General features: G+C 44.7%; 1 protein-coding gene across 2 annotated transcripts in view; it reads left to right on the top strand.

Moving 5' to 3' along the window:
• The window catches only part of tfpia (tissue factor pathway inhibitor a), a 64,023-nt gene that overhangs the window by 20,918 nt on the left and 15,259 nt on the right, over positions 1-27,846 (top strand). The window contains exon 2 of one of the 2 annotated variants that reach the window (XM_042319953.1): positions 22,759-22,959. In XM_042319953.1, the coding sequence (XP_042175887.1) occupies positions 22,759-22,959 (201 nt within the window). Of the gene's footprint in view, positions 1-22,755; positions 22,960-27,846 lie in introns of both variants that reach the window. The other variant, XM_042319952.1, reaches the window with a different exon arrangement.

Below are 27,846 nucleotides of genomic sequence, written 5' to 3'. Positions count from 1 at the left end.
ATTGAAATATATTGGAACACAGCTTAGCCTTTTGTTAATCACCCTGTCATCTCAGATTTTCAAAATATGCTTACCACCAACGCTAGACAAGCATTTGCGTAAGTTTATCATAGACTAGCATAGCATTATGCCTTGCTAGCAGTAGGCATCCTTGTCAAAAATCAGAAAAGCAATCAAATTAAATCGTTTACCTTTGATGAACTTCGGATGTTTTCTGTCACGAGACTCCCAGGTAGATAGCCAAAGTTAATTTTTTCCCAAAAGATGATTTTTGTCGGCGAAATAGCTCCGTTTGTTCTTCACGTTTGGCTGAGAAATCGTCCGGAAATTGCAGTCACCACAACGCTGAAAAATATTCCAAATTAGCTCCATAATATCGACAGAAACATGGCAAACGTTGTTTATAATCAATCCTCAAGGTGTTTTTCTAATATCTATTCGATAATATATCCATCGGGACAATTCGTTTTTCAGTAGGACCGATTGGAGTAATGGCTACCTCTGTATTTTATGCGAGAATCTCTCTCGGAGCCACCATGTGACCACTTACGCAATATGGCCGCCTACGGCTATTCTTCAACAGAAATGCGTAAAACTATGTCACAATGCTGTAGACACCTTGGGGAATACGTAGAAAGCGTAAGCTCGTTGATGGCACATTCCCAGCTGAATAGGGACTCATTGGATGCATATTCTAGCATCTTGTCCTGACAAAATATCACGTTTAAAACAGGAACGTCTTTTTTTCCAAAAATGAAAATACTGCCCCCTAGTACCAACAGGTGCTAGCTAGCAACTTACCTTGGCTTACTGCAGTCGCGTAACAGGCAGTCTCCTTGTGGGGTGCAACGAGAGAGAGGCAGGTCGTTATTGCGTTGGACTAGTTAACTGTAAGGTTGAAAGATTGGATCTCCCGAGCTGACAAGTTTAAAATCTGTCGTTCTGCCCCTGAACAAGGCAGTTAACCCACCGTTCCTAGGCCTTCATTGAAAATAAGAATGTGTTCTTAACTGACTGGCCTAGTTAAATAAAGGTATTTAAAAAAAAACAATTTAAAAAGATCGCCGCCCAAAAATACTGATATCCGATTGCTATGAAAACCTGAATTCGGCCCTAATTAATCGGCCATTCCGATTAATCGGTCGACCTCTAGTTATGATATCGTTTAGGACCTTGAGCGTGGCTCAGGTGCACCCATGACCAACTCAGAAACCAGATTGCATAGCGGAGAAGGTACGGTAGGATTCGAAATGGTCGGTGATCTGTTTGTTAACTTGGCTTTCGAAGACCTTAGAAATGCAGGGTAGGATAGATATAGGTCTGTAGCAGTTTGGTCTAGAGTGTCTCCCCCTTTGAAGAGGGGGATGACCGCGGCAGCTTTCCAATCTTTTGGGAACTCAGACGATACGAAAGAGAGGTTGAACAGGCTAGTAATAACGGTTGCAAAAATTTCGGCAGATACTTTTAGAAAGGTTCCAGATTGTCTAGCCTGGTATTGGGTAAGGACAGTGAAAGGGATGGGTAGTGGGTAAGGATAATGAAAGGGATGGGTATTGGGTAAGGATAGTGAAAGGGGTGGGTATTGGGTAAGGATAGTGAAAGGGGTGGGTAGTGGGTAAAGAAAGTGAAAGGGCATGCTATATTTAAGCAATAAGGCAACAAGGGTGTGTGGTATATGGCAAATATACCACGGCCAAGGGCTTTTCTTAGACACGACGCAACGCAGCTCTTAGTCGTGGTATATTGGCGATATACCACAAACCCCAGAGGTGCCTTATTGCTATTATAAACTGGTTACCAACGTAATTAGAGTAGTAAAAATAAATATTTTGTCATAGTCGTGGTGTACGGTCTGATATACCACGGCTGTCAGCCAATCAGCATTCAGGACTCTAACCACCAAGTTTATAATGTCAGATAGGATTCTGCTGATCACCTCTGTGGGGACCTCAGTAACAGTAATTAGACTCACATTGTGATGGAGTGTAGAGGCCCTTTTGGAAGTATGTGTGTGTGTGTGTGTGTGTGTTTGCCGTATTTGCGATATGGTAGTACCGAGCAATAAAAGGTTGGCAGTACTTTAAATAACAATGACAATTCCATTTGGGCGTTCTGGAGCTGAAGTTGTACAAATTGGACTGGTTATGAAATTCCATTGAGTTTCACAATTCATATGTGTTGTTATTGGAAAACAAGTACGTGCTCTGATCTTGGCTGCTGCAGTGGTAATCCCTCTAAGGAATAGTATTGAATGTAGCTCTGAGTTCCAATGCAGTTCAGTTTACTGCTGCCAAGATAAAAGGGTTCCCTTTATCTTGTTTGTATCATCTGAGTGTTGATAACCTGGAAAAGAACAACATATTGATCTTCCCATTTTATTCAAGCACATCTAAAGTGTTGATCGTCTGAGCGTGACATGAGACGAAAGCTCTCTCTCTGGGTGTCTTCCATTTATTCTACAATATAATCACATCCTCTTCAAGGAAGGACTTGAGTTGCTAGGCGGAAAACATTCACACATGAATAGTAGCGTCCTCTTGTGTCCTTGAAACTCTCTGTCTTGTATGATAAATTATATTTGAGGTGCATCTGAAGTGTTTGCTTTGTACTTGTATCCTCAGATATATCAGTCCAAAAGCAGCTCTGTAACATCATAGCAACCTCAAGTAAACATTGGCTTACTTTAGAGACATTTGACTTGCACTTTTGCCTCGTTCGTTTACTTCAGGTCGGCTTGTACACTTATTTCAGCTTCATGTAAATATAAATTTTTGTAACTCAGGCTAAATATCATATTTATGTCCAATTTAGCAAATTTTTTACAACATAATCAAAGGGTTTACTGTGTAGTGATGAAAAGGGTTTAAATCATTCAAGGACTTTTTACTGGGATGTGCTAGCAGAGCCACTAAAAGACTTCCTGTTAAAATGTAGAATTCCCAGGATAGTCCCTGTCAGACCAACTTGGCAGAGTGCAGACCTTTTTAACCAATAAACACCAATATAGTCCCTGTCAGACTAACTTTGGGACTCGTTTCAGAAAACCTGGTACATGTTCGCACGTCACTACTTCACAGAAACGGCACTTGACCGTAAACATTCATTTTTTAAATCAAAATTTGTTCGTTTTTTGGTAGAAACAAACATTTGTGTGTCTAAATAACAAACTTGTATTCCATCCATGAATACAAATAAAATTGTTAAATTACTAGCCCAGTTGGTTTAGCCACAGAAAAAGCCAATAGATGGGCTGGACATTCCGGGAGATTACTTTGAATTGGTCTGCCATGTAGCACACTTCTGTTTATAAACTGCTCAGTATGTGTTGATAGTCCTTTCTACTATTTTAGAAAGATATAACGTTATCCATCGAGAACTACAAAAGTTTTGCTACTTTTCTCAACAACATTGATGCCCTGAATTTAGCAGGTGCTATCGATAGATCAGTAGGAAAAAGTGATGGGATACTTTCTGCACATTGCCACGGTCAATGTGGACCTTAGTGACTTGACACAATGCTGGCCAAGCAAGATGTAAAGTTAGCTACAAACAAAACAGAGTTAAATGGTTCCAGTCTGCCGTGACGAGGTTCATCCATGTATACTGGTAAGAGTCTAGCTCCATTTTCAGATATGTTTCAGATATGTTTCAAATTTTGTCAGAAAGTCATTTTTATTGCAAGTTAAAGCATGCTGTTAGTTAGCTAGCAAATGTTAGCTTGCTGGCTCGCTAGCTAGCTAACGTTACGTGTATGATCTGTGTAGTAATATTATTTGAATCAGAAATCCATTTGCGTTGCTAATTATAGCTTTTTGTTAGCTAGCTAACATTGAAAATAGTTGGTTTGCTTTAGCTACCTGCAAATTCATACTACAGCTATGACAATGTTTGTATTGGTAGTACTATGAGTTGGGATTATTCCAGTTCATTCATTTAGCTACCTAGCTACATGTCTACACAAAAGACTCCACTTTGGCCGGATTATTACAGGACCCATCAAATTAGCCAGGTGTGTCTGGGAGTGATTACGGCCATCTATTGTATTTCCTGAACATGTGTACATGTTTAGACAATAGTGACCCATCCATTTAGTAGATGTGCCTGGGGGGTGGTTACAGCATTTACTTCACATGACCCATCAATTTAGATAAGTACAGTGGGTCTTATACTTATTTTCCACCATAATTTGCAAGTAAATTCATAAAAAATCCTACAATGTGATTTTCTGGATTTTTTTTCTAATTTTGTCTGTCATAGTTGAAGTGTACCTATGATGAAAATTACAGGCCTCTCTCATCTTTTTAAATGGGAGAACTTGCACAATTGGTGGCTGACTAAATACTTTTTTGCCCCACTGTATGTCGGATAAGCATCATCTAATAATGATCAAATATTAAGACACTTTCTGTTTTTGATATTGCTGCTATGTAAGTAACCAATTCACTGTACCATTTACACCTTCTGTATCCAGTGAATATGACAAATAAACTTAGATTTTAGCATGTGTTTACCACATGTGAATCCTTAAAGAGATAGGTGGGGCTAAGGCGTAAGAGAGTGTGAATGGTGCTGAATGGGTGTAGACAAAGAAGAGCTCTCCAGTAGGTGTACCAAAACATTCAAATGCCATTTTCTCAAAAGTGGGGTTACAAGTTTATCAACTTTCAAAGCAGAATTACTTTAACTTTGTTCCTCAACTGCAGTGTATGATATGCAATTTTCTAGCTCTGAGTCTACTTTTATCCAATTTTAAAAACACAATTTCAAATGTTGCTGCATAAGACCGAATCGAGGCGGTCGTCACATTTTTGTTCATTGTTCAAGGTCTGCTGTGTGCATATAGAAGCTTTGTGTTCTCGCTTGTTTTGTGAAAACACAACTACGATCCCCACAACTATACCACCATGAAACCAATAATGATTTCCCCCACATACATAATACATGTATTCATATTTACAGATCCAAACAAGTTTGTAATTAAGGCAAATTAATGTTGACTACTTTGAAGAATCTCAAATATTAAATATATTTTGATTTGTTTAGCTCTTTTTTGGTTACTACATGATTCTATGTATTATTTCATAGTTTTGATTTCTTTACTATTATTCTACAATGTAGAAAATAGTAAAGATAAAGAAAAATCCTTGAATGAGTAGGTGTTCTTAAACTTTTGACCGGTAGTGATTATAATTAGTATAAAAACATTTCAAAAAGCCCTACTGGGAAGTAGGAAATAGCGTCAAATTCCTGATATAGAATCCGGTTATATATTCCAATTAAATATTATTATGAAAGGAAAGTGTTCCATTAAGTACGGTGTATACATAATTAGTGTGGTAACTATGCTAAGCTTAAGTGCTCTGCGGTATGTATACAAAGCCCTATATGCAAACACATGTCCCTTCTCTCTCTCTCTTGTGGTGACAAAATTATGGGGTGACCAAGGACTTCAACATGCCATATCAATGTCCTTTTGAATGAGGCATATTGATTTTCCACACTACATACTCATCGACTGGTGTCATCTAAGTCCCTTCGTTTTGGGTGACTCACTGGTTGTCCTTGCCAGCAATGCCACAAATAACTCTCTCTGCCTCTTGTCAGGGGGGTTTCTCGGATGCCATATGGTGCTTTGATTTTCAGCCCTACAGAACTTATGACTAACTAATGTCCACATCAACTGCTGCCATGTGTTCAGCCATTTCCCCGCCTCAGTTAAAGAGCCAGCTACCCCAATCAGCTACTGTACCTTATGAAGGTCCCTACTCTCTAATTGGCAAAGTGTTAGATTATTTGGTTCGTTGATTCCTGGACTTGCGAAATGTCAGACCCACCATCTCACATGAGCTGGGTCATTGACGCATAGAGGATTTTTCTGCTTCGCTTGTTTGTTATCTTTCAACGTAAAAACACGTAGAGCCTTATCTGAGATATCAGGTGAAGATGATAAAACCATGACAGAGGGGGAGGCAGTGGGGAAATTTCTCCCAGGCAGGGAGTCAGTGGGAGACTGAATTGGACCTGATAAACCAGGATTGGGAGATTACCTCGGGCAGATGTAGTGAAGGGATTTCAGCAACCGACTACAACCGACAGCAACTGACAAGCTGGAAGTTTGATTTATTACTTGCCAAAGCCTTGAGCCTAAAGACCGAAGACATTGTAGAGTGGCTGTGCTGAAGGCAATCCCCATTGAATCCTAACTCAGGCCCAATGCAGACGAATGGGATAAGTTATTGGGCGAAGCAGTGATACAAAATGTATCTGTTATTGCATCTATTGACGTTCCTAAAGGACAAAGAGAAACTGTCTATGCAACACAGATTTAAAATGCATGGCTTTCATTGTACGCTTTAAGAAAATTAAGCAACTGTTGTAAAGTGTTGGCCCCATGTTTCTTGAGCTGAAATAAAAGATCCCAGACATTTTCCTCACGCACAAAAAGCTTATTTCTCTCAAATGTTGTGCACAAATTTGAGCATTTCTCATTTGCCAAGATAATTCATCCACCTGACAGGTATGGCATATCAAGAAGCTGATTAAATAGCATGATCATTACACATTGTGCTTGGGACAATATAAGGCCACTCTAAATGGTGCAGTTTTGTGACACAACACAATGCCACAGATGTCTCAAGTTTTGAGAGAGCGTGCAATTGGCATGCTGACTTGGTAAATATTCACCTTTGATGGCTACTAGCTCATTGGAAAAGTGTGCTCTTCAGAGAAGAATGCCGGATTCAACTGTACCGGGCAGATGTCGTGTGGGCGAGTGGTTTGCTGCTGTCAACATTGTGAACAGTGCCCCATGGTGGCGGTGGGGTTATGTATGGGCAGGCATAAGCTGTGGGCAACGAACACAATTGCAGTTTATTGATGGCAATTTTAATGCACAGAGATACCATGATGAGATCCTGAGGTCCATTGTTGTGCCATTCATCTGCTGTATCAGCATGATAATGCACAGCCCCATTTTGCAAGAATCTGTACACAATTCCTGGAAGTTGAAAATGACCTAGTTCTTCCATGACCTGTATACTCACCAGACATGTCACCCACTGAGCATGTTTGGGATGCTCTGGACCAAGTATGACAGTGAGTTCCAATTCCCTCAAATCCAGCAACTTCACACAGCCATTGCAGAGGAGTTCGACAACATTCCACATGCCACAATCAACAGCCTGATCAACTCTATGCGAAGGAGATGTGTCGTGCTGAATGAGGCAAATGGTGGTCACATCAGATATTGACTGGTTTTCTGATCCACACCCTTACTTTTTTTTAAGGTATCTGTGACCAACACATGCATATCTGTATTTCCAGTCATGTGAAATCCGTAGATTAGGGCCTAAATATAAGTGGTAACGGTATACTCCATGCTTGCCATTATGAGGTCATCATTAGTCTCTTCTGAAAGGTATCCTCTAGTTTATGTGAGAGATTGTCTCAAGGAGCAATGCCTTATCTTCTATCTTCACCATTATGTATCAATTTCCCAGTTTCATTCTGTGTCATCCTACTTTTGTTAAATGGTGGCACCAATCTATTTATGTTCCTCTCTCTGTGTCTCTTCTGCCTCTTTGTCTTTCTCTACGTCTCTCTCAACATCACAGGGAAAGCATCACTCTACTCCTAAATCTTGTGAATGAATCTTTCATTGGTTATGATCGTAGCCTGTTGCTCTGGTCCATATAGGCTGATTTGACAGATTGGAACCCAGCCTTTTGCTTGGCGACGAGTCAAAGTCCTCTCTTTTGTCCACCATCCTTAAGGCTCTGATTAACACTGTCACTTTTTTAGGCTTTGATTGCACAGACAAAGATGACGTGTGTAACGGCTTTCTTCCGTCGAAGGAGAGTCGGACCAAAATGCAGCGTGGTTAGTTCGATACATGTTTAATGAATGAATAAACACAACAAATACAAAAACAAGAAACGGAACGTGAAAACCTATACAGCCTATCTGGTGAATACAAACACACTGAGACAGGAACAATCACCCACAAACACACAGTGAAACCCAGGCTACCTAAATATGGTTCCCAATCAGAGACAACGAGAATCACCTGACGCTGATTGAGAACCGCCTCAGGCAGCCATAGACTATGCTAGACACCCCTACTCAGCCACAATCCCAATACCTACTAAAACCCCAATACAAAAACACAACACAAAATAAACCCATGTCACACCCTGGCCTGACCAAATAAATATATAAACACAAAATACTAAGACCAGGGCGTGACAGAACCACCCCCCCCAAGGTGCGGACTCCCGGCCGCACACTAAAACCCATAGGGGAGGGTCCGGGTGGGCGTCTGTCCACGGTGGCGGCTCCGGCTCGGGACGTGGACCCCACTCCAACCAAGTCTTAGTCCCCCTGTAACGCGTCCTTTGATTGGCGACCCTCGCCGCCGACCTAGGCCTAATAACCCTCACCAAGGACCCCACTGGACTGAGGGGCAGCTCGGGACTGAGGTAGAAGCTCGGGACTGAGGGGAAGCTCGGGACTGAGGTACAAGCTCGGGACTGAGGTACAAGCTCGGGACTGAGGGGAAGCTCGGGACTGAGGGGAAGCTCGGGACTGAGGGGTAGCTCGGGACTGAGGGGTAGCTCGGCACTGAGGGGAAGCTCAGCACTGAGGGGAAGCTCAGCACTGAGAGGATGCCAAGTACCGAGAGGAAGCCCAGTATTGAGAGGAAACTCAGGCAGGTAGTAGGCGGATCTGGAGGATCATGGCTGACTGGCGGATCTGGAAGATCCTGGCTGACTGGCGGATCTGGAAGATCATGGCCGACTGGCGGATCCTGGCTGACTGGCGGATCCTGGCTGAATGGCGGATCTGGAAGATCATGGCTGACTGGCGGATCCTGGCTGACTGGCGGATCTGGAAGATCATGGCTGACTGGCGGATCCTGGCTGATTGGCGGATCTGGAAGATCCTGGCTGACTGGCGGCTCTAGCTGCTCCATGCAGTCTGGCAGCTCCATGCAGACTGACAGCTCTGGCTGCTCCATGCAGACTGGCAGCTCTGGCTGCTCCATGCAGACTGGCTGCTCCATGCAGACTGGCAGCTCTGGCTGCTCCATGCAGACTGGCAGCTCTGGCTGATCCATGCAGACTGGCAGCTCTGGCTGATCCATGCAGACTGGCAGCTCTGGCTGCTCCATGCAGACAGGCAGCTCTGGCTGCTCCATGCAGACTGACAGCTCTGGCTGCTCCATGCAGACTGACAGCTCTGGCTGCTCCATGCAGACTGACAGCTCAGGCTGCTCCATGCAGGCTGGCAGCTCATGTTGCTCCATGTAGACTGGCAGCTCTGGCTGCTCCATGCAGGCTGGCAGCTCAGGCTGCTCCATGCAGGCTGGCAGCTCAGGCTGCTCCATGCAGGCTGGCAGCTCTGGCTGAGCTGAACAGGCAGGAGATTCCAGTAGCGCTGTAGAGGAGGAAGGCTCTGGCAGCGCTGAACATGCGGGAGACTCCGGCAGCGCAGGAGAGGAGGAAGGCTCTGGCTGCGCTAAACAGGCGGGAGACTCCAGCAGCGCTGTAGAGGAGGAAGGCTCTGGCTGCGCTGAACAGGCGGGAGACTCCGGCAGCGCTGGAGAGGAGGAAGGCTCTGATAGCGCTAGACAGGCGGGAGACTCCGACAGCGCTGGAGAGGAGAAAGGCTCTGACAGCGCTGAACAGGCGAGGTGCACTGAAGGCCTGGTGCGTGGTGCTGGCACTGGTGGTACTGAACCGAGGACACGCACAGGAAGCCTGGTGCGGGGAGCTGCCACCGGAGAACTGGTGTGTGAAGGTGGCACAGGATGGACCGGACCGTGAAGGTGTACTGGAGAGCCTGAGAGCAGGACTGGCACAGGACGTGCAAGGCTAGGTAGGTACACAGGAGGCCTAGTGCGTGAGGCTGGCACACTCTTCACCAGCCGACTAACACGCACCTCAGGACGAGTATGGATCGCTGACCCAGGTGCCATCAAATCCCCGACACGCTCCGTCGGACGAATATCATACCTAAAGCACCAAACTAGCAACTCCCTCATAACTGTCTCCTCCACTTTCCCCATTAACTCCTTCACAGTCTCTGCTTCACTCACCTCCAACACCGGCTCTGGTTCTGGTCTCCTCCTTGGCTCCTCACGATAAACAGGGGGAGTTGGCTCAGGTCTGAACCCTGACTCTGCCACACTCTCCCTGAGCCCCCCCCCAATACATTTTTGGGGCGGACTTTCGGGCTTCCATCCGTGCCGCCGTGCTGCCTCTTCATACCAGCGCCTTTCCGCTTTCGCTGCCTCCAGTTCTTCTTTGGGGCGGCGATATTCTCCAGGCTGTGTCCAGGGTCCTTTTCCGTCCAATATCTCCTCCCACGTCCAGAAGTCCTGTGATCGCTGCTCCTCACGATAAACAGGGGGAGTTGGCTCAGGTCTGAACCCTGACTCTGCCGCACTCTCCCTGAGTCCCCCCCCCAAGAAATTTTTGGGGCTGACTCTCAGGCTTTCTTCTGCGCCGCCGTGCTTTTCTCTTCGACTCCATTCTCCTATAGCCCTCTTCATACTGCTCCAGCGAATCCCAGGCGGGCTCCGGCACTCTCTCTGGGTCGACCGCCCACCTGTCTATTTCCTCCCAAGTCGTATACTCTATACTCTTGCTGTCCATAATGTCCTCCCATGTCCATTCCTCTTTTCGCTGCTGTTGCTGTCGCTGCCTGTCACCACGCTGCTTGGTCCAGTTGTGGTGGGTGATTCTGTAACGGCTTTCTTCCGTCGAAGGAGAGTCGGACCAAAATGCAGCGTGGTTAGTTCGATACATGTTTAATGAATGAATAAACACGACAATACAAAAACAAGAAACGGAACGTGAAAGTCTGTATAGGTTATTTTTTAATTTTTTAAAATAAAAAATAATTTATTATCTTCAATACCATTCATTCTTTACAACTCATAATTTTCATACATACTCAAATAATGGTATTTAAATTTAACTAATTTAACTAAACAAAAACCCCAAACAAAACCTCAGGGGAGCATCTTCCCTCCCCATCACCCTACAAACTACCTTTCCCTATCTCCCCGTCCCTAATCTATCCCCTTACAAATCTAAATGACACCCAGCCCTAAACCCCCTTCCACCTCTCCCGAGCAGCATGCTGCCCCCACTTACTCTCCTCCCTCTTCATCCTCCCCCTCAAATCTCCTTCCACCCTCCTCACTATCCCTTCCACCCCACAATCTCTCCCTGTCTTCACCATGTTCTGCCTGGCTTCCCACAGCCCCCGTTTAAAGAGACTCATGAGAAGCCAGAGCAGAAACCTGTCCCTATCCTTTCCTCTCGCTCTCCCTACACCTCTCTCTAACCTGGCCCATGTCAATACAAAATCCCCCCTTACCAAACCTAACAACACCCGTGCCCTAGCCCATACTACTCCGGCAAAGGCACAGTCCCAAAAGACATGGCGCACAGTCTCCTCCCTGCCACAAGAGGATCTTGGACAGGTGGGGGATTGCACCAAACTATACCGGTACATGATGGAACGTACCGGCAAGCACTTATGGAGGCTCAACCAATTCAGGTCCTTGAGCCTGTTGTCCAGACCCCGCGCCTGCACTCCCTCCCAGACCACTTCCGAGATGCCCACTACAGGCGCCGGACTCCCTGCCTCTCTGACCTCCTCGTACAGGTGCCTGTGATCTAAACCTACTCGGGCAACTTCAACCTCAGGGTGCGCACGCAGCCACTTGGCCGCATGACCAAAGTGCCACGGCAGCTGTTCCGCCTGAGGACCCGTGTTAGACCACACCATTACGCTTCTCGCCTGATACGAGAAAAACACCCGCAGGAGGTAACCGGACGGGTGTATCACTGGATGAGCAAGCTCCGTTAACAAGAAAGAAAAAAAAATTGTGTCCAGCTTGAGGGGGAAATGTGGTACCCCCCTTCCTCCCCCCCCGATGGGACAGAGCATGCGTGCCCTGGCGACCCACTCGCACCTGCCACTCCACATGAACTGAAACACAAGCCTCACTAGAGGCCTCCTCAGACAAGCTGGCAATGGGCAGATGTACGCCAAATACAAAAGAGACGGCAACACATCCACCTTTAGGACCAGGACTTTGCCCATAAAAGACAAATACCTAGCCTTCCACATTGCTAGCTTCCTCTGTACCACTGCGATACGCATGTTCCAGTTTAGCGTCGCTGAGCCGGAGGTCTCAAAATGGACCCCGAGAATCCTCAGGGCCCCCTCACAGAGAGATAACCCCCCAGGCACATCCGTTCTACCGCGCCATCTACCGAAAAACTTGACTAGCGCTGCTACCATTAAAGGCAGTCCTCTATCTTCAACCCAAGCGATGGAGTCCCTGATTAACTGTAGGTTACATCTAATAGAGCGGCCCTCTACCCCGCACGTCTGATCGTCATGGACGACGTAGGGAAGGGCTGTGCACCACCGGTCTGCTAAAACCTTTGCAAGTAGCTTGTAATCTACACACAGCATGGTCAACGGCCGCCAGTTGCCAAGGTCTGTTACTTCCCCCTTCTTATATAAAAGTGACAGCACACCAACAGCCATTGATCCCCCCCCGGGACCCACGTCTCAAGGATGGCCTTCAAGACTTCGAGGACCACTGGTCCAAGTATACCCCAAAACTTGAGATAAAACTCAGCCGGCAGCCCATCCATCCCAGGCACCTTCCCTTTTCCCATCCTCCTAAGAGCGCTCTCAACCTCTTCTAGTGAAATCTGGGCCTCCATCACTTCTCTAATGTCCTCCGGCAACCGCCTGGACAAGTGTTCTAAAAACCCATTTCCCTGCTCTACATCTATTTCCCTTTCCTTAAATAAACCTTGGAAATGATCAGTTGTCACCCTGACCATATCCTCTGGTTCTCTAACTATACTACCATTTTCTTCCCTAACGCCATGCATTACCTTCCTATTCTGTCTGGCCCTAACCGACTTAAAGAACATAGCGGAACAAGTCTCATTGTGTTCTAGAAAGCCACTATGCGCACGCTCCAGGAAAGCTCGAGCCTTCCGCTCCTGCAACTCCCTGAGCTGCGCCTTTAGGGTAGCGGATCTCTCCCAGTCAAACGACCCGCCGAGGTTGCCTGCCTCGTACTCGAGTTCAATTAACCTTTGGATACGATCCACCTCCCTCCTCTCCTCCCTTTTTTTCCTCTTACAATACCCTATTATAAAAGCCCTAATCCTCACCTTAACTAATTCCCACCACTCTAACACCCCCTCGCACATGGACCAGAGGCCTTCAAGGCTCCAAAAGAAACCATAAAACCCGTCAACAAAAGCCTGCTCCTCCAGCACATCCCAATCTAACTTCCAGTACCCCCTACCAAAGAGGCAGACTGGCGACCCCACCTGCAGGAGCACCCCGTCGTGATCCGAAAAGAAAACAGGCAACAGCCGCCCAGACAACTTACCCAAAGACCTGGGTACAAAAATATAGTCGAGCCTCCGCTCAACCCCTGGAGTTGCGCCATGTAGGACCGGCCATTTTCAGAGTAGTGTGCAGACCACCATCAACCAGACCATGGCAAGCCATTAGCCTGGTAATGGCGCCTGCACTGCTATCCCCCTATTCCTAAATCTGTATTAAAATCCCCCTATCACTAATTTCCTATTTGTGACACACAGGGGCGTCAGACAGTCCACCATCTCCCTCCTGTCTGCCACCACCTGTGGCCCATACACCACCACTAATCTAAATTTACAATCCCTTATCGTGACATCCACCCCTATAACCCTCCCTGCATTACCACAAAAGAATCCTCCACTTTTACCTCCCTGTGCCCACACAAAATCCCTACCCCGATGAGTGCACCCCCAATACCCCAAACCGACTCCCCCTTGTCCCACTCCCTCTTAAACTTACTAACATCCCCTCCATCCCTCAGGTGAACCTCCTGTAAAAAACAAAAATCAAACCCCACACCCTCCAAATAACTAAAAACCGCCCTCCTCTTAACAAAATCCCTTAAACCCCTTACATTTAAACTAACAAAAGTAAAATTAGACCCCATGAAAAAATTAAATTAAAACATGTAATACACTCACATTCTAAACCCAGACAGAAAAAAAAAAAAAAAAACAGGAGACTCACCCGATGCTCCCCTGCTCCATATCTACCGGTGAGAACACCATCCGTACTCCCGACATCCCCCCCCTTCCTTCATCTCACCAACCCAGGATGCAGGAATAGTGTTTGGCTCCGGGGAGCCCTGCACCCTGGGTCTACTCCCACACTCCTCCCCCTCCCCAGTGCTGCAGCTGGTTTGGAAAAAAAAATCGGGGAGGCTGAGTCCCCAAACAAAAAACTCCCCACCTCCTCCTGTACCCAGTCCTGAGTCTTGTTAGGTGTGTCCCCACCCAACAGAAGTTGAGGGCCTGGGGAAACCAGCAGCAACCCAGAGGTTTCTCCCACCCCCATCACTCTCTTGGCCATCCCCTCCCTCTCACTGTCGGCCAATCGCACCCTCCTCTTCATTCTCTTCTTTGGTGATGGCGGCAGTAGAGAGATACCACCTCCCCCCCCCGCCAGCTCCTCCACCATACCCCTCATCTCTTCCACCAGGGCACTTTCCCCCAGTCCACTTGCTCTTCCACCGTCTTCTTCTCCAACACTCCTCCCTCGCTTTCTTCTCTCTCATGCTCCTCCACTCGGTTGCCTTCTTCCGCCGCTTTCCCTGGTTCTCCTACTCCCGTGCCTTCTGTTTCCTTCTCTCTTCCATCCGCCGCTTCTTGCTCCTCCTCCTTCCTTGCGGCCTTCCCCTCTGGACCTGTACTCTGGTCATGAGGCGTGCTTCCTTCCCCTCCTCTTCTTCCCCCATCCCCGCTCCTGCTCCCCCAGCCACAGACACATATGACCTCTGACGAGCCGGGCACCCGTGGCACGCCTTAGGCTTGTCACAATCCCTCGCCTCGTCTTCCTCAGATCCACAAAATCTGCATTTTCTTGTGCTGCACGAGGCGAATATGTGGCCGTAGGCCATACAGCGCCCGCAAAATGGGGGCTGACGTGCATAAAACAACGTCCCCCTATCAGCCCCTAGGGAGAACATAGCAGGAGGATAGAGGTAGCCACCATGTCCCTTTGGGTCCTCCCCGAGGAGGGCCTGGAAGCCTCTCCTCCCATTCCAAAACCCAAGGGAGTCTTTGAGGTGCCTTGCTGAGGAGACGTTATCCATGTATCTCCCCAGAAAGGCCCTCACCTCTTCGTCCTTAACGTATGGGTTGTAAATGTTGACAGTTACAACCCTAAAGTTGTTCTTCGCCAGGCTTGTTATTTCATAGTGGCTCATCGGCCTCTCACCTCCCACTGCTCTTGCCCTTCTCAGGATATCATCGTGTTTCTCCTCTGTATATAGTGCCACGTCGTATGCTCCCTCCAACGAGTTGCCTTGGAAACAAAACACGTCCTTCACCGTCAGCTTTAGAATCCCCATCAATATTATCCTTCCAAAAGTTTCCCGTCCTAAAGGCTCCAAAGCCTTTTCCTTCCAAGCAAACCGAATCGTGTTGGCCAGCCCAATCCCAGGGACCGACCGTGTTGATGTATTTTGCACCATCTCCACAAGGAGAATGGCGCTCGTTCTCTTCTCTTCCAAAACAAGGAAAAAAGAAAAAACCAAAGTGACTGAGCCTATTTTGGTGCAAACTAACACAGAGACAGGAACAATCACCCACAAACCCACAGTGAAACCCAGGCTACCTAAATATGGTTCCCAATCAGAGACACGAGAATCACCTGACTCTGATTGAGAACCGCCTCAGGCAGCCATAGACTATGCTAGACACCCCTACTCAGCCACAATCCCAATACCTACTAAAACCCCAATACCTACTCACACCCTGGCCTGACCAAATAAATATATAAACACAAAATACTAAGACCAGGGCGTGACAACGTGCCCTTTACTTTATAAACTCCCATTACAGTGATCCCACCCAAATCTGCCTACCTGATGACTCGGGTGAACGTTAGGTCACGTAAATAAATTGTGGTGACAGTTCACTTGAACCCTCTGTCATGAGGGACATAATTGCTGACTCGTGTTAATCTCTGAAGAACGTAACTTCTTGACAGTAAGACTCACTTCTTCATCCACATGATTTATTGTTTTGATAACCGTGACTAACTTGGAACTAGTCGGAACAATCACTTGGACACACCTACTGTAAGCCAATGCAATTTATCTTATTCAGCCTATCCAGTGGCGACCCGTCATTCAGGGCAGAGCCCAACCTGTTTTGCAAATATATATATATATATATACAGTACCAGTCATAAGTTTGGACACACCTACTCGGGGTTTAGAAAACTTAGGGTTTTTCTTTATTTGTACTATTTTCTATATTGTAGAATAATAGTGAAGACATCAAAACTATGGAATAACACATATGGAATCATGGAGTAAACAAAAAAATTGTTAAACAATCTAAATATATTTGAGGTTTGATATTCTTTCAAGTAGCCACCATGTGCCCTGATGACAACTTTGCAAACTCTTGGCATTCTCTCTATCTGTCACGACTTCCTCCGAAGTCAGTGCCTCTCCTTGTTCAGGCGGCGCTCGGCTGTCTACTAGCCATCGCCGATCCACTTTTCTTTTTCCTTTGGTTTTTGTCTTTGTTTTCACACACCTGTTCTCCATTTCAAAATGATTGGTTCCTGTATTTAAACCCTCTGTTTCCCCCATGGTGTTGTGTGGGATTGTTTCATGTTCAGTTAGGTTTATTTTGATGGCTGGGTTTTTGACGGGTGCTGTGTTCACCCGTGCGTTATCTTTACCATTTTGGTCAAGTGTAATTGTTACCTTGTGCCTTATTGAGTAAAGTACGTTGCTCACTCATTCTGCTCTCCTGCGCCTGACTTCATGCACCAGCTACACACACCTTCTGACACTACCAGAATCACCTGTAATGCTTTTACAACAGTCTTGAAGGAGTTCCCACATAGGCTGAGCACTTGTTGGCTTCATTTCCTTAACTCTGCGGTCCAACGCATCCCAAACCATCTCAATTGGGTTGAGGTCAGGTGATTGTGGAGGCCAGGTCATCTGATGCAGCACTCCATCACTCTCCTTTTTGGTCAAATAGCCCTTACACAGCCTGGAGGTGTGTTTTGGGTCATTGTCCTGTTGAAAAAACAATGATAGTCCCACTAAGCGCAAACCAGATGGGATGGCATATCGTTGCAGAATGCTGTGGTTGCCATGTTGGTTAAGGGTGCCTTGAATTCTAAATAAATCACTGACAGTGTCACCAGCAAAGCAAAGCCACACCATCACACTTCCTCCTCCATGCTTTGCGTTGGGAACCACAGACGTGGAGATCATCTGTTCACCTACCTACACCTACTGCGTCTCACAAAGACACGGTAGGTTGGAACCAAAAACCAAAGAACAGATTTCCACTGGTCTAATGTCCATTGCTCGTGTTTCTTGAGCCAAGCAAGTCTCTTCTTCTTATTGGTGCACTTTAGTAGTGGTTTCTTTGCAGCAATTCGACCATGAAGTCCTGATTCACTCGGTCTCCTCTGAACAGCTTATGTTGAGATGTGTCTGTTACTTCAACTCTGCGAAGCATTTATTTGGGCTGCAATCTGAGGTGCAGTTATCTCTAATGAACTTATCCTCTGCAGCAGAGGTATATTCTGGGTCTTCCATTCCCGTGGCGGTCCTCATGAGAGCCAGTTTCATCATAGCGCTTGATGGTTTTTGCAACTACACTGAAATTTTGCAAATTGACTGACCTTCATGTTTTAAAGTAATGTTGGACTGTCGTTTCTCTTTGCTTATTTGAGCTGTTCTTGCCATAATATGGACTTGGTCTTTTACCAAATAGGGCTATCTTCTGTATACCAGAAGAGAGAATGCCAAGGGTGTACAAAGTTGTCATCAAGGCAAATGGTGGCTAATTTAACCTGTTGCGTCGAGCAATCCCGTATCCGGGAGCGTAATTATAGCCTCAAGCTCATTAACATAACGCAACGTTAACTATTCATGAAAATCGCAAATGAAATGAAATAAATATATTGGCTCACACGCTTAGCCTTTTGTTAATAACAACACTCATCTCAGATTTTCAAAATATGCTTTTCAACCATAGCTACACAAGCATTTGTGTAAGAGTATTGATAGCTAGCATAGCATTAAGCCTAGCATTCAGCAGGCAACATTTTCACAAAAACAAGAAAAGCATTCAAATAAAATCATTTACCTTTGAAGAACTTTGGATGTTTTCAATGAGGAGACTCTCAGTTAGATAGCAAATGTTCAGTTTTTCCAAAAAGTTTATTTGTGTAGGAGAAATCGCTCCGTTTTGTTCATCACGTTTGGCTAAGAAAAACCCCCGAAAATTCAGTCATTACAACGGCAAACTTTTTTCCAAATTAACTCCATAATATCGACAGAAACATGGCAAACGTTGTTTAGAATCAATCCTCAAGGTGTTTTTCACATCTATTCGATGATAAGTCATTCGTGGCAGTTTGGTTTCTCCTCTGAAGCAAATGGTAAAATGCACGCAGCTGGAGATTGCGCAATAATTGCAACGGAGGACCCCAAGCGGGGCACCTGGTAAATGTAGTCTCTTATGGCCAATCTTCCAATGATATGCCTACAAATACGTCACAATGCTGCAGACACCTTGGGGAAACGACAGAAAGTGTAGGCTCATTCCTTGCGCATTCACAGCCATATAAGGAGACATTGGAACAAAGCGCATTCAAAATCTGGGGCATTTCCTGTTTGAAATTTCATCTTGGTTTCGCCTATAGCATCAGTTCTGTGGCACTCACAGATAATATATTTGCAGGTTTGGAAACGTCAGAGTGTTTCCTTTCCAAAGCTGTCAATTATATGCATAGTCGAGCATCTTTTCGTGACAAAATATCTTGTTTAAAACGGGAACGTTTTTTTATCCAAAAATTAAAAGAGCGCCCCCTATATCGAAGAAGTTAAAGCATCTCAAATACAGTATAACATATTTTTTGATTTGTTTAACACTTTTTTGGTTACTACATGATTCCATATGTGTTATTTCATAGTTGTGATGTCTTCACTATTATTGAACAATGTAGAAAATTGTTTTAAAAAAATAACGAAATAACCCGGCATGAGTAGGTGTGTCCAAACTTTAGACTGGTACTGTGTGTATGTATATGTATATATATATATATATATTATATATTTAATTGGTTTTGTGTTATTTTGGCATTAATATGTCACATATCAGTTTGCAAACAATGTAAAAAATATATATATAGGGAGACACGTATACTGTAGTATACTGAAAGTAATACTAAGTGTATTTTGTGCCCATGTGCCTCACCCTGACCATTTGTTCATTTTCCCCCTAATAATTTACCCTACAGTTCTGACTTGGTGGTGCACATATAGTCTATAGCCTGTTTTAGTGAAATGTAATCATTGAATATTGAATGAGCTTTCATTGTCTGCTTATATTCCCCCTTTATTTATCCTATGGTTCTGACTTGGTGCATAGGGTGAACAGTGTAAGATCGGCCCATGTTCTGAATTCTGTCGCTGTACATTTCAAAAGTGCTGAACAAATACTTATTTTGACCAGGTCCGTCCTAGCTCGCTCATTAATGTCTTAATCGAAATTACAGATTGCCTCTTATCTGCTTGTTGCCCCCTTATGCCATAGTTTGTACATCTCAATTGTCAGTAGTAACCACAGCTTAAGCAATCAGCCATATCAGCTATGTTTTTTTGAAAGGCAGTAAATGAGGCTGAAGGAACTGTTTTGCTGGCAGACAAGGATCCGCTGATCGCCAGGTGTAGCAGTGGTAAGGTGTTGGGACTGCTGTTGGGACTCTGCTGGTGGGACTCTGCTGGTGGGACAGCTTTATGTACACCCTAACAGTTTGTGGGCACCATTTGTCACCGTTATAGTGCAATTCATGTATTGCTTAGTGTTGTGTTGTGGCTTTGCTGGCATGCATTCCACATTTTTGGGGGGGAGTTTGCCCCACGAAGATTTACATGCTAAAATCGCCACTGAACCTGTTATATTATGGGATTATAATTTGGTATGCCCTCACATTGTTGATATTGAATGATGTTTGCTGCCTTCCCCTTGACATTCCCCTAAACAAGCCCTACTTGGGGCAACTTGCCCATATTCTGCATTACTGAAGAGCTTGGCACACCACCAGCATTGAGTAATTCAGCCCATTATCCAAATTGAGGTGTGTGGAGGCTGAGTCTTGGCGAAGCAGAACCTGCCTGCGGGGCCCAAAAAAATGCAGCTACCTAGAGGAAATGTTAAGCGCCCAAAATGTGTCAGTACATTTGGTGCCAGACTCTACAGTACATATTTTGGGAGTAACCTGAAAATGCTGATCTATTGGTTGGCGCCGACCAGGCTTTTATTGATGTATTCTGGGAAGATTCATATTAATAGCTCCAACTCATTGGTCCATTGTTGAGATGCAGAATAACGTTTGGAGAGGTAGGAAGGATAATAACTTTTGGAGATAGAGGGAGGTTTGGAAGGGAAGGAGTAAGAAGTGTACTGAAAAAAATAAATGATGTACTGTCAAGTTTCACTTCCAATTTATTATAATATATCTTTTTACTATTAATAGTTATATTAGGTATAACACATCAATTTGTTTACAGTTACTGTGCACCAAGGCTAACTTTTTCAAGATCAAAGATAATACTTTTATGAGCAACTACAAGTTTGTTTTTAGTTTCCAGTGTTGAATTTGAGCCTACATCCTCTGCTTGAGACAATAGGGTTGTCTCTAGGAGTGTTGTTTTTGGATGGCCCACATTAGCAAGGCTGGACAATAAGTAATGAAAGAACACATTGACTGTGGTACAGTACTTCTGTTGACCTCACCGGGGTTCAAATCAATAGGAACATCCTGTTTTCTTTTTCCTCCAGACTTATTACACATCTTCCAATAAAATGAGGTGTTTACCAAGTGCCCACTTAAAGCTAGTTCAGTGGAACAGATGAGTAGTCACTTTTTCCTTGTCTTTTCATACATCTTAGGACTGAACAGCGAAGTGACTGCTGCTACTCTCAGGGTGGTGTGGGTTTTTGAGGGAAAGACAAACAATAGGAACATTATTGCCCTCTTTAGGGAGGCTAAGCACAGATACATGTTTACAAAGAGGGCCTAGCAGTACAGAGACGGAGACAGCATGTGGATTGCCTGTCTGTAATTACCCCTGCATGGGCACTCCTCCCTCTGCTTATCTGCCCGGACAGAGGATTGTATACAATATCTGTAGCCATGCTCAGAAAACATCTAATCGGCCCTACAAAAGCAAACTACTATAAGCCCAGAGGTAGGCTAGCAGGCGAGAGGGTATTTGTAGAGATGGCTGTCTTGCTGTGGGCTGGCTGGGGCCTGGGCAGCATGGTGGGGCTGTGGAGTTCGGAGGTGTTGCTGGGCTAGATGTACTGAGGATGCCATTCAGCAGGTAATGCCACAGCATTTAATAGTTGTCAGGTTGTATGCCATCAAAACAACCCTCGCCAACAAAGTGTCACACAGCGAATGACTGTTTACCATGATTATATATACAAATAGATGGCTATGGAGCTTGATTGTCACATTGCGGTTGTTTATATTACCTTATATGCGGTTGTATATGATGAAAAGTACACATCAAGTTAACTGTATGTGTCACATAGTACATACTGTAAGTAACTATCTACAGCATAACCACAGGAACCAACTAACCTAATCTACAGTGTGGAAAAGGAAAACACAGTCCCTCTTGGCAGATCCGGAAGATCAGGATGTTGAAGGTTAAGTGATCCACCCAATGGGAAGGAGGCTGTCACTCAACCCACCCACCCCCCACCCCACCATCTGCAGAGCCCCAGCCCTCCTCAGACAGAGATTATGCTCCCCACAGTGTGATCTGAAGGGACGGGACTTTCACAGCAGGCTGAATCCAGACCCCGACTGCCCAGAACACAACAGGAGGGGGACTATTTGCACATTGTTGCAACACTGTATATAGACATATGACATTTGAAATGTCTTTATTCTTTTGGAACTTTTGTGAGTGTAGTGTTTACTGTTCAGTTTTTATTGTTTATTTCACTTTAGTTTATTATCTATTTCACTTGCTTTGGCAACGTAAACATATGTTTCCCATGCCAATAAAGCCCCTTGAATGTAATTGAATTGAGAGGGAGATAGAGAGAGAGTGCGCGAGAGAGAGAGTCCGAGCAGCAAACTGATGGTGATTTAACATCTTGGCTGCTTGCTGTGAAGATGCTACAGTATTTTGATACTATCCCAAGTCATCTGTTCCCACGTCTTGTAGAACACATGTGGTATGCAATGTAAAATGTGTGTTTGGTGGAATGCATTTACAGTATAAAGCACTGCTAAAGCCACAGCTACATTTTTGAGAGTTTTATTTTTGTTGTTGAGTCTGAGTGGGGGCATATGTTGCTCAGTAGAGCAGATCAGAATTCTGAACATGTTGAATTCTATTCAGGATTGTTATGAGTGACCAGCAGCAAGGCTGTAAGGTCAAACCATTTATACAGACTCCCCCACAACCAATATCTACACACAACCATTAAAATCATCTGGAATGTACAGACCAGAGAGATGTTCTTACCTAGTCCAAAGCCTCAGGTTAAAGTGTTGACCTAAATTACACCAGAGCATTTCCATGGATTCTGTGAATCTTTGCATGGCAGTATGCTAACTTTGGCTTTCTTCTCTCCATAGCAGATGGAGCCCAGCCTGAGCTCTTCATTTTCCACCAGTCGTGCGCCCTGAAGAAGGACGAAGGGCCCTGCAAGGCATTAAAGGAGCGTTTCTACTTCGACATTGACACGGGCCGCTGTGAGGCCTTCGAGTTCGGCGGCTGCAGAGGCAACGCCAACAATTTTGAGACCTTGGAGGCGTGTGAGGAAATGTGCCTGGTGTCTGGTGAGTTTTTGAAACCTTTCTCTGATTTCTCTGCAGGTCAAATGTAAAAATGGGCCTCTGTTGATGTGTGAAAAATTATTCATTTTTGTACCAAGTATCATTCTGTATATTCAGAAAGACTCCTGTTATTTTATTTAGACAGATGAAGCAAGCACACATGTTCTTCAGGAAATGTACAGTATCTTTTGTAAATTTTATTTCCTTTACTAGGAATGATAAGATGTTCCCTGGTCAACCAATTCACTGATTACTATGTTGTTGGTTTCTGTCCTTTTCAAAACAATTATCTGCCATGTTGCCAAAATATCAAAATAGATTAGACACCGAGTACGGTTGCATGCATACAATAATGTGATTATTGTTGATAGTCAGGTTAATATAATAGTTTGATTAAAACGATTACATGCTTTGCAAGAAGAGCGATTTCCCTAATAAGCCTGTTTCCATGGACTCATCTGCGATCAGATGGCACGCTGATAAATGCAGAAAATCACCAATCAAAATAAAAGTTCTACCATGTTGTTTTTGCGAAAACTATTTGATTCTATTTCTAAGATGCATAGTAAAAAAAAATCCAAACATACTTCACTCACACATAAGAGGTCCTGGCACATGCACAGATCAAATACACCCCTGGAGTAATTCAAACAATTGCTCAGAAAACCAGGTGTTTTAATCGGCTTATGCTTACTTGGATTTTGACCTGAGGCCGATTTTAAGATAAGCAGAGTAAAGTGTTTATGTGACAAATGCCATACTCGGCCTTCTGCCATAATCAGTTTAATATCGAATTAGGATTGTGCGGCAGGGTAGCCTAGTGGTTAGAGCATTGGACTAGTAACCGGAAGGTTGCAAGTTCAAATCCCCGAGCTGACAAGGTACAAAATCTGTCGTTCTGCTCCTGAACAGGCAGTTAACCCACTGTTCCTAGGCCGTCATTGAAAATAAGAATTTGTTCTTAACTGACTGACTTAAATGGAAACTTACTCACTGTTTTTGAGCCAGTAAACACAATGACATCATCGACGTAGTTGGTTTGGCAGGTTTTATCGTAGAATAGCTGTTCTATCATACGTTCAAGGCAGCAGTATAGTTTTCGCGCTTTATGGTTTTGTGTGGAATGCTGTCGTTAGACTGTCAGACCAAACTCTCACTCCCAAACACATTCCCAATGCCGTTCTGAGAAAGTTTGCATGTTTCTCTGTCAAACTATCAGTCAAATCTATTGTCAAGCCTGGGACAATGGCGCTGTTGGCTGATTGGCTATGTGAAAAAGACTGACATCCAGGCTCATTCTCGTTGTAGAGACTATTGGGCTGATAATAATATTATGTGGTACGTGTGAAACGATTGGGCTGATAATAATATTATGTGGTACGTGTGAAACGATTGGGCTGATAATAATAATATGTGAACTAGAAAAACAATAATTTCGCTATACTCACATTAACATCTGCTAACCATGTGTATGTGACCAATAACATTTGATTTGATTTTGCATTTTGAGTGTTACCTAAACCGTGGGTGTTATTGAAATGAGATAGATAAGCAATATTCATAGATGTCGGATCAATATGAATTATGCTGTGGATATCACAGTGGAGAAACCACGTGCGAAACTCTACTTTGTCTGTAGCTAGAAACACTGCTTTCTTAAAAGTGTAATTTATTACGGATGTATGTCTCAATGTCATGGTGGTACAATGTTGTGTCATTGTATGCATTATTCAGTTGACGTGTAAGGGAATTGTGGGTGAATTTCTGTCCTGCCAGTAACACTTTTATATTATTGTTTTATTCAACATGTCGACGAAACCAGGCATATTGAATTAAATAAGAAAATGATGGTAGTCCTGTGAGGTCATGGTTAACATCCAAATCAAATCACATTTTATTGGTCACATACACATGGTTAGCAGATGTTATTGCTTCTAGATCCGACAGTGCAACAGTATCTAACAGGTAATATCTTAACAATTCCACAACAAAACCTAATACACACAATCTAGTAAAGGAATGGAATGAGAATATATAAGTATAAAATATATGGATGAGCAGTGACAGAGCGGCTAAGATGCAATAGATGGTAAAGAATAGGTAGGGAAGGACACAGTATACAGTATATACATATGAGAGGAGTAATGTGAGCTATGTAAACGTTCTTAAAGTGGCATTGTTAAAGTAGTGTTACTAGTGTTCCATTTATTAAAGTGGCCAACGATATCAAGTCTGTAGGTAGGCAGCCGCCTCTCTGTGCTAGTGATGGCAGTTTAACAATCTGATGGCCTTGAGATAGAAGCTGTTTTTCAATCTCTCTGTCCCAGCTTTGATGTACCTGTACTGACCTCGCCTTCTTGATGGAAGCGGGGTGAACAGACAGTGGCTCGGTGGTTATTGTCCTTGATTATCTTTTTTGCCTTCCTGTGTTGTAAGTGTCCTGGAGGGCAGATAGTTTGCTCCCAGTGATGCGTTGTGCAGACCTCACTACCCTCTAGAGAGTCTTGCGGTTGTGGGCTGTGCAGTTGCCGTACCAGGCGGTGATACATCTCGACAGGATGCTCTCAATTGTGCATCTGTAAAAGTTAGTGAGAGTTTTCGGTGACAAGCCCAATTTTTTCAGCCTCCTGAGGTTGAAGAGGAGCTGTTGCGCCTTCTTCACCACACTGTCTGTGTGCGTGGACCATTTCAGTTTGTCCGTGATGTGTACGCCGAGGAACTTAAAACTTTCCACCTTCTCCACTACTGTCCCGTCGATGTGGATGTGGGGTGCTCCCTTTGCTGTTTCCTGAAGTCCACTATCATCTCTTTTGTTTTGCTGACATTGAGTGAAAGGTTATTTTCCTGACACCACACTCCAAGGGCCCTAACCTCCGCCCTGTAGGCTGTCTCGTCATTGATGGTAATCAAGCCTACCACTGTTGTGTCGTCTGCAAACTTGATGATTGAGTTGGAGGTGTGCATGGCCATTTGGTCGTGGGTGAACAAAGAGTACAGGAGGGGGCTGAGAACGCACCCTTATGGGGCCCCTGTGTTGATGATCAGTTGAGTGGAGATGTTGTTTCCTACCTTCACCACCAGTGGGCAGCCCGTCAGGAAGTCCAGGACCCAGTTGCACAGGGCATGGTCGAGACCTGGGGTCTCAAGCTTAATGATGAGTTTGGAGGGTACTATGGTGTTGAATGCTGAGCTGGAGTCAATGAACAGCATTCTTACATAGGTATTCCTGTTGTCAAGATTGGAAAGGGCAGTGTGATGGCGATTGCATTGTTTGTTGACCTATTGGGGCGGTAAGCAAATTTAAGTGGGTCTAGGGTGTCAGGTAGGGTGGAGGTGATATGATCCTTGAGTTGTCTCTCAAAGCACTTCATGATGAAGGAAGTGAGTGCTACGGGGCGATAGTAATTTAGTTCAGTTACCTTAGCTTTCTTGGGAACAGGAACAATGGTGGCCATCTTGAAGGATGTGGGAACAGCAGACTGGGATAGGGATTGATTGATGATGTCCGTAAACACACCAGCCAGCTGGTCTGTGCATTCTCTGAGGATGCGGCTAGGGATGCCGTCTGGGCTGACAGCCTTGCAAGGGTTAACACATTTCCATTTTTTACTCTCGCCGGCCACGGAGAAGGAGAGTCCACAGTCTTTGGTTGCGGGCTACGTTGATGCCACTGTATTGTCCTCAAAGCACGCAGATCAGTTGTTTAATTTGTCTGAAAGCAAGACGTCGATGTCCTCGACGGGGCTGGTTTTCCTTTTGTAATCCCTGATTGTCTGTAGACCCTGCCACATACGTCTTGTGTTCGAGCCATTGGATTGCAACTCCACTTTAACTCTATACTGACACATTGCTTGTTTGATTGCCTTACGGAGGGAATAACTACACTGTTTGTATTTGCTCATATTTCCAGTCACCATGATTAAATGCGGTGGTACGTGCTTTCAGCTTTGTGCGAATGCACGGTTTCTGCTTAGGGAAGGTTTTAATAGTTACAGTGGGTACAACATCTCCTATAATCTTCCTTGTAAAGTCGCTCACCGAGTCAGCGTAAATGTCAATGTTGTTTTCTGAGGCTACCCTGAACATATCCCAGTCCACGTGATCGAAGCAATCTTGAAGCGTGGAATCCGATTGGTCAGTTCAGCATTGGATAGACCTAAGCACGGGTGCTTCCTGTTTTAGTTAATGCCTATAGGAGGGGAGCAACAAGATGGAGTCATGGTCAGATTTGCCAAAAGGAGGGCGGGGGAGGGCCTTGTATGCATCGCTGAAGTTTGAGTAGCAATGGTTGAGCATGTTACTCAATTGTGTACAGAAATCGATATGCTGATAGAATTTAGGTAGCCTTGTTCTCAAATTAGCTTGGTTAAAATCCCCAGATACAATAAATGCAGCCTCAGGATATATGGTTACCAGTTTGCATAAAGTCCAGTGAAGTTCCTTGACGGCCGTCTTGGTATCCGCTTGCGGGGGGATACACACGGCTGTGATGATAACCGAGGAGAGTTCTCTTGGGAGATAATATGGTCGGCATTTGATTGTGAGGAATTCTAGTCAGGCAAACAAAAGGACGAGTTCCTGTATGTTGTTACAATTACACTATGAATCAAATCATAAAACATACACCCCCGTCCTTCTTCTTACCGGAGAGATGTTTATTCCTGTCGGCGCGATGCACTGAAAATCCCGTTGGCTGTATGGACTCAGACAGCATGTCTCCAGCTAGCCATGTTTCCGTAAAACAGATGTTACAATCCCGATAATATCTCTTTGGAAAGCAACTCTTGGCCAGATTTCATCAACGTTGTTATCTAGGGACTGGACATTAGCGAGTAATATACTCGGGAGTGGTGGGTTGTGTGCTCGCCTCCGAAGCTCCAATAGAAGACC

Source organism: Oncorhynchus tshawytscha, linkage group LG03, assembly GCF_018296145.1.
Source record: "Oncorhynchus tshawytscha isolate Ot180627B linkage group LG03, Otsh_v2.0, whole genome shotgun sequence".
NCBI lineage: Eukaryota > Metazoa > Chordata > Actinopteri > Salmoniformes > Salmonidae > Oncorhynchus > Oncorhynchus tshawytscha.
The sequence above is the reverse complement of the archived record's forward strand: the minus strand, read 5'-3'. Positions and strand labels throughout refer to the sequence as shown.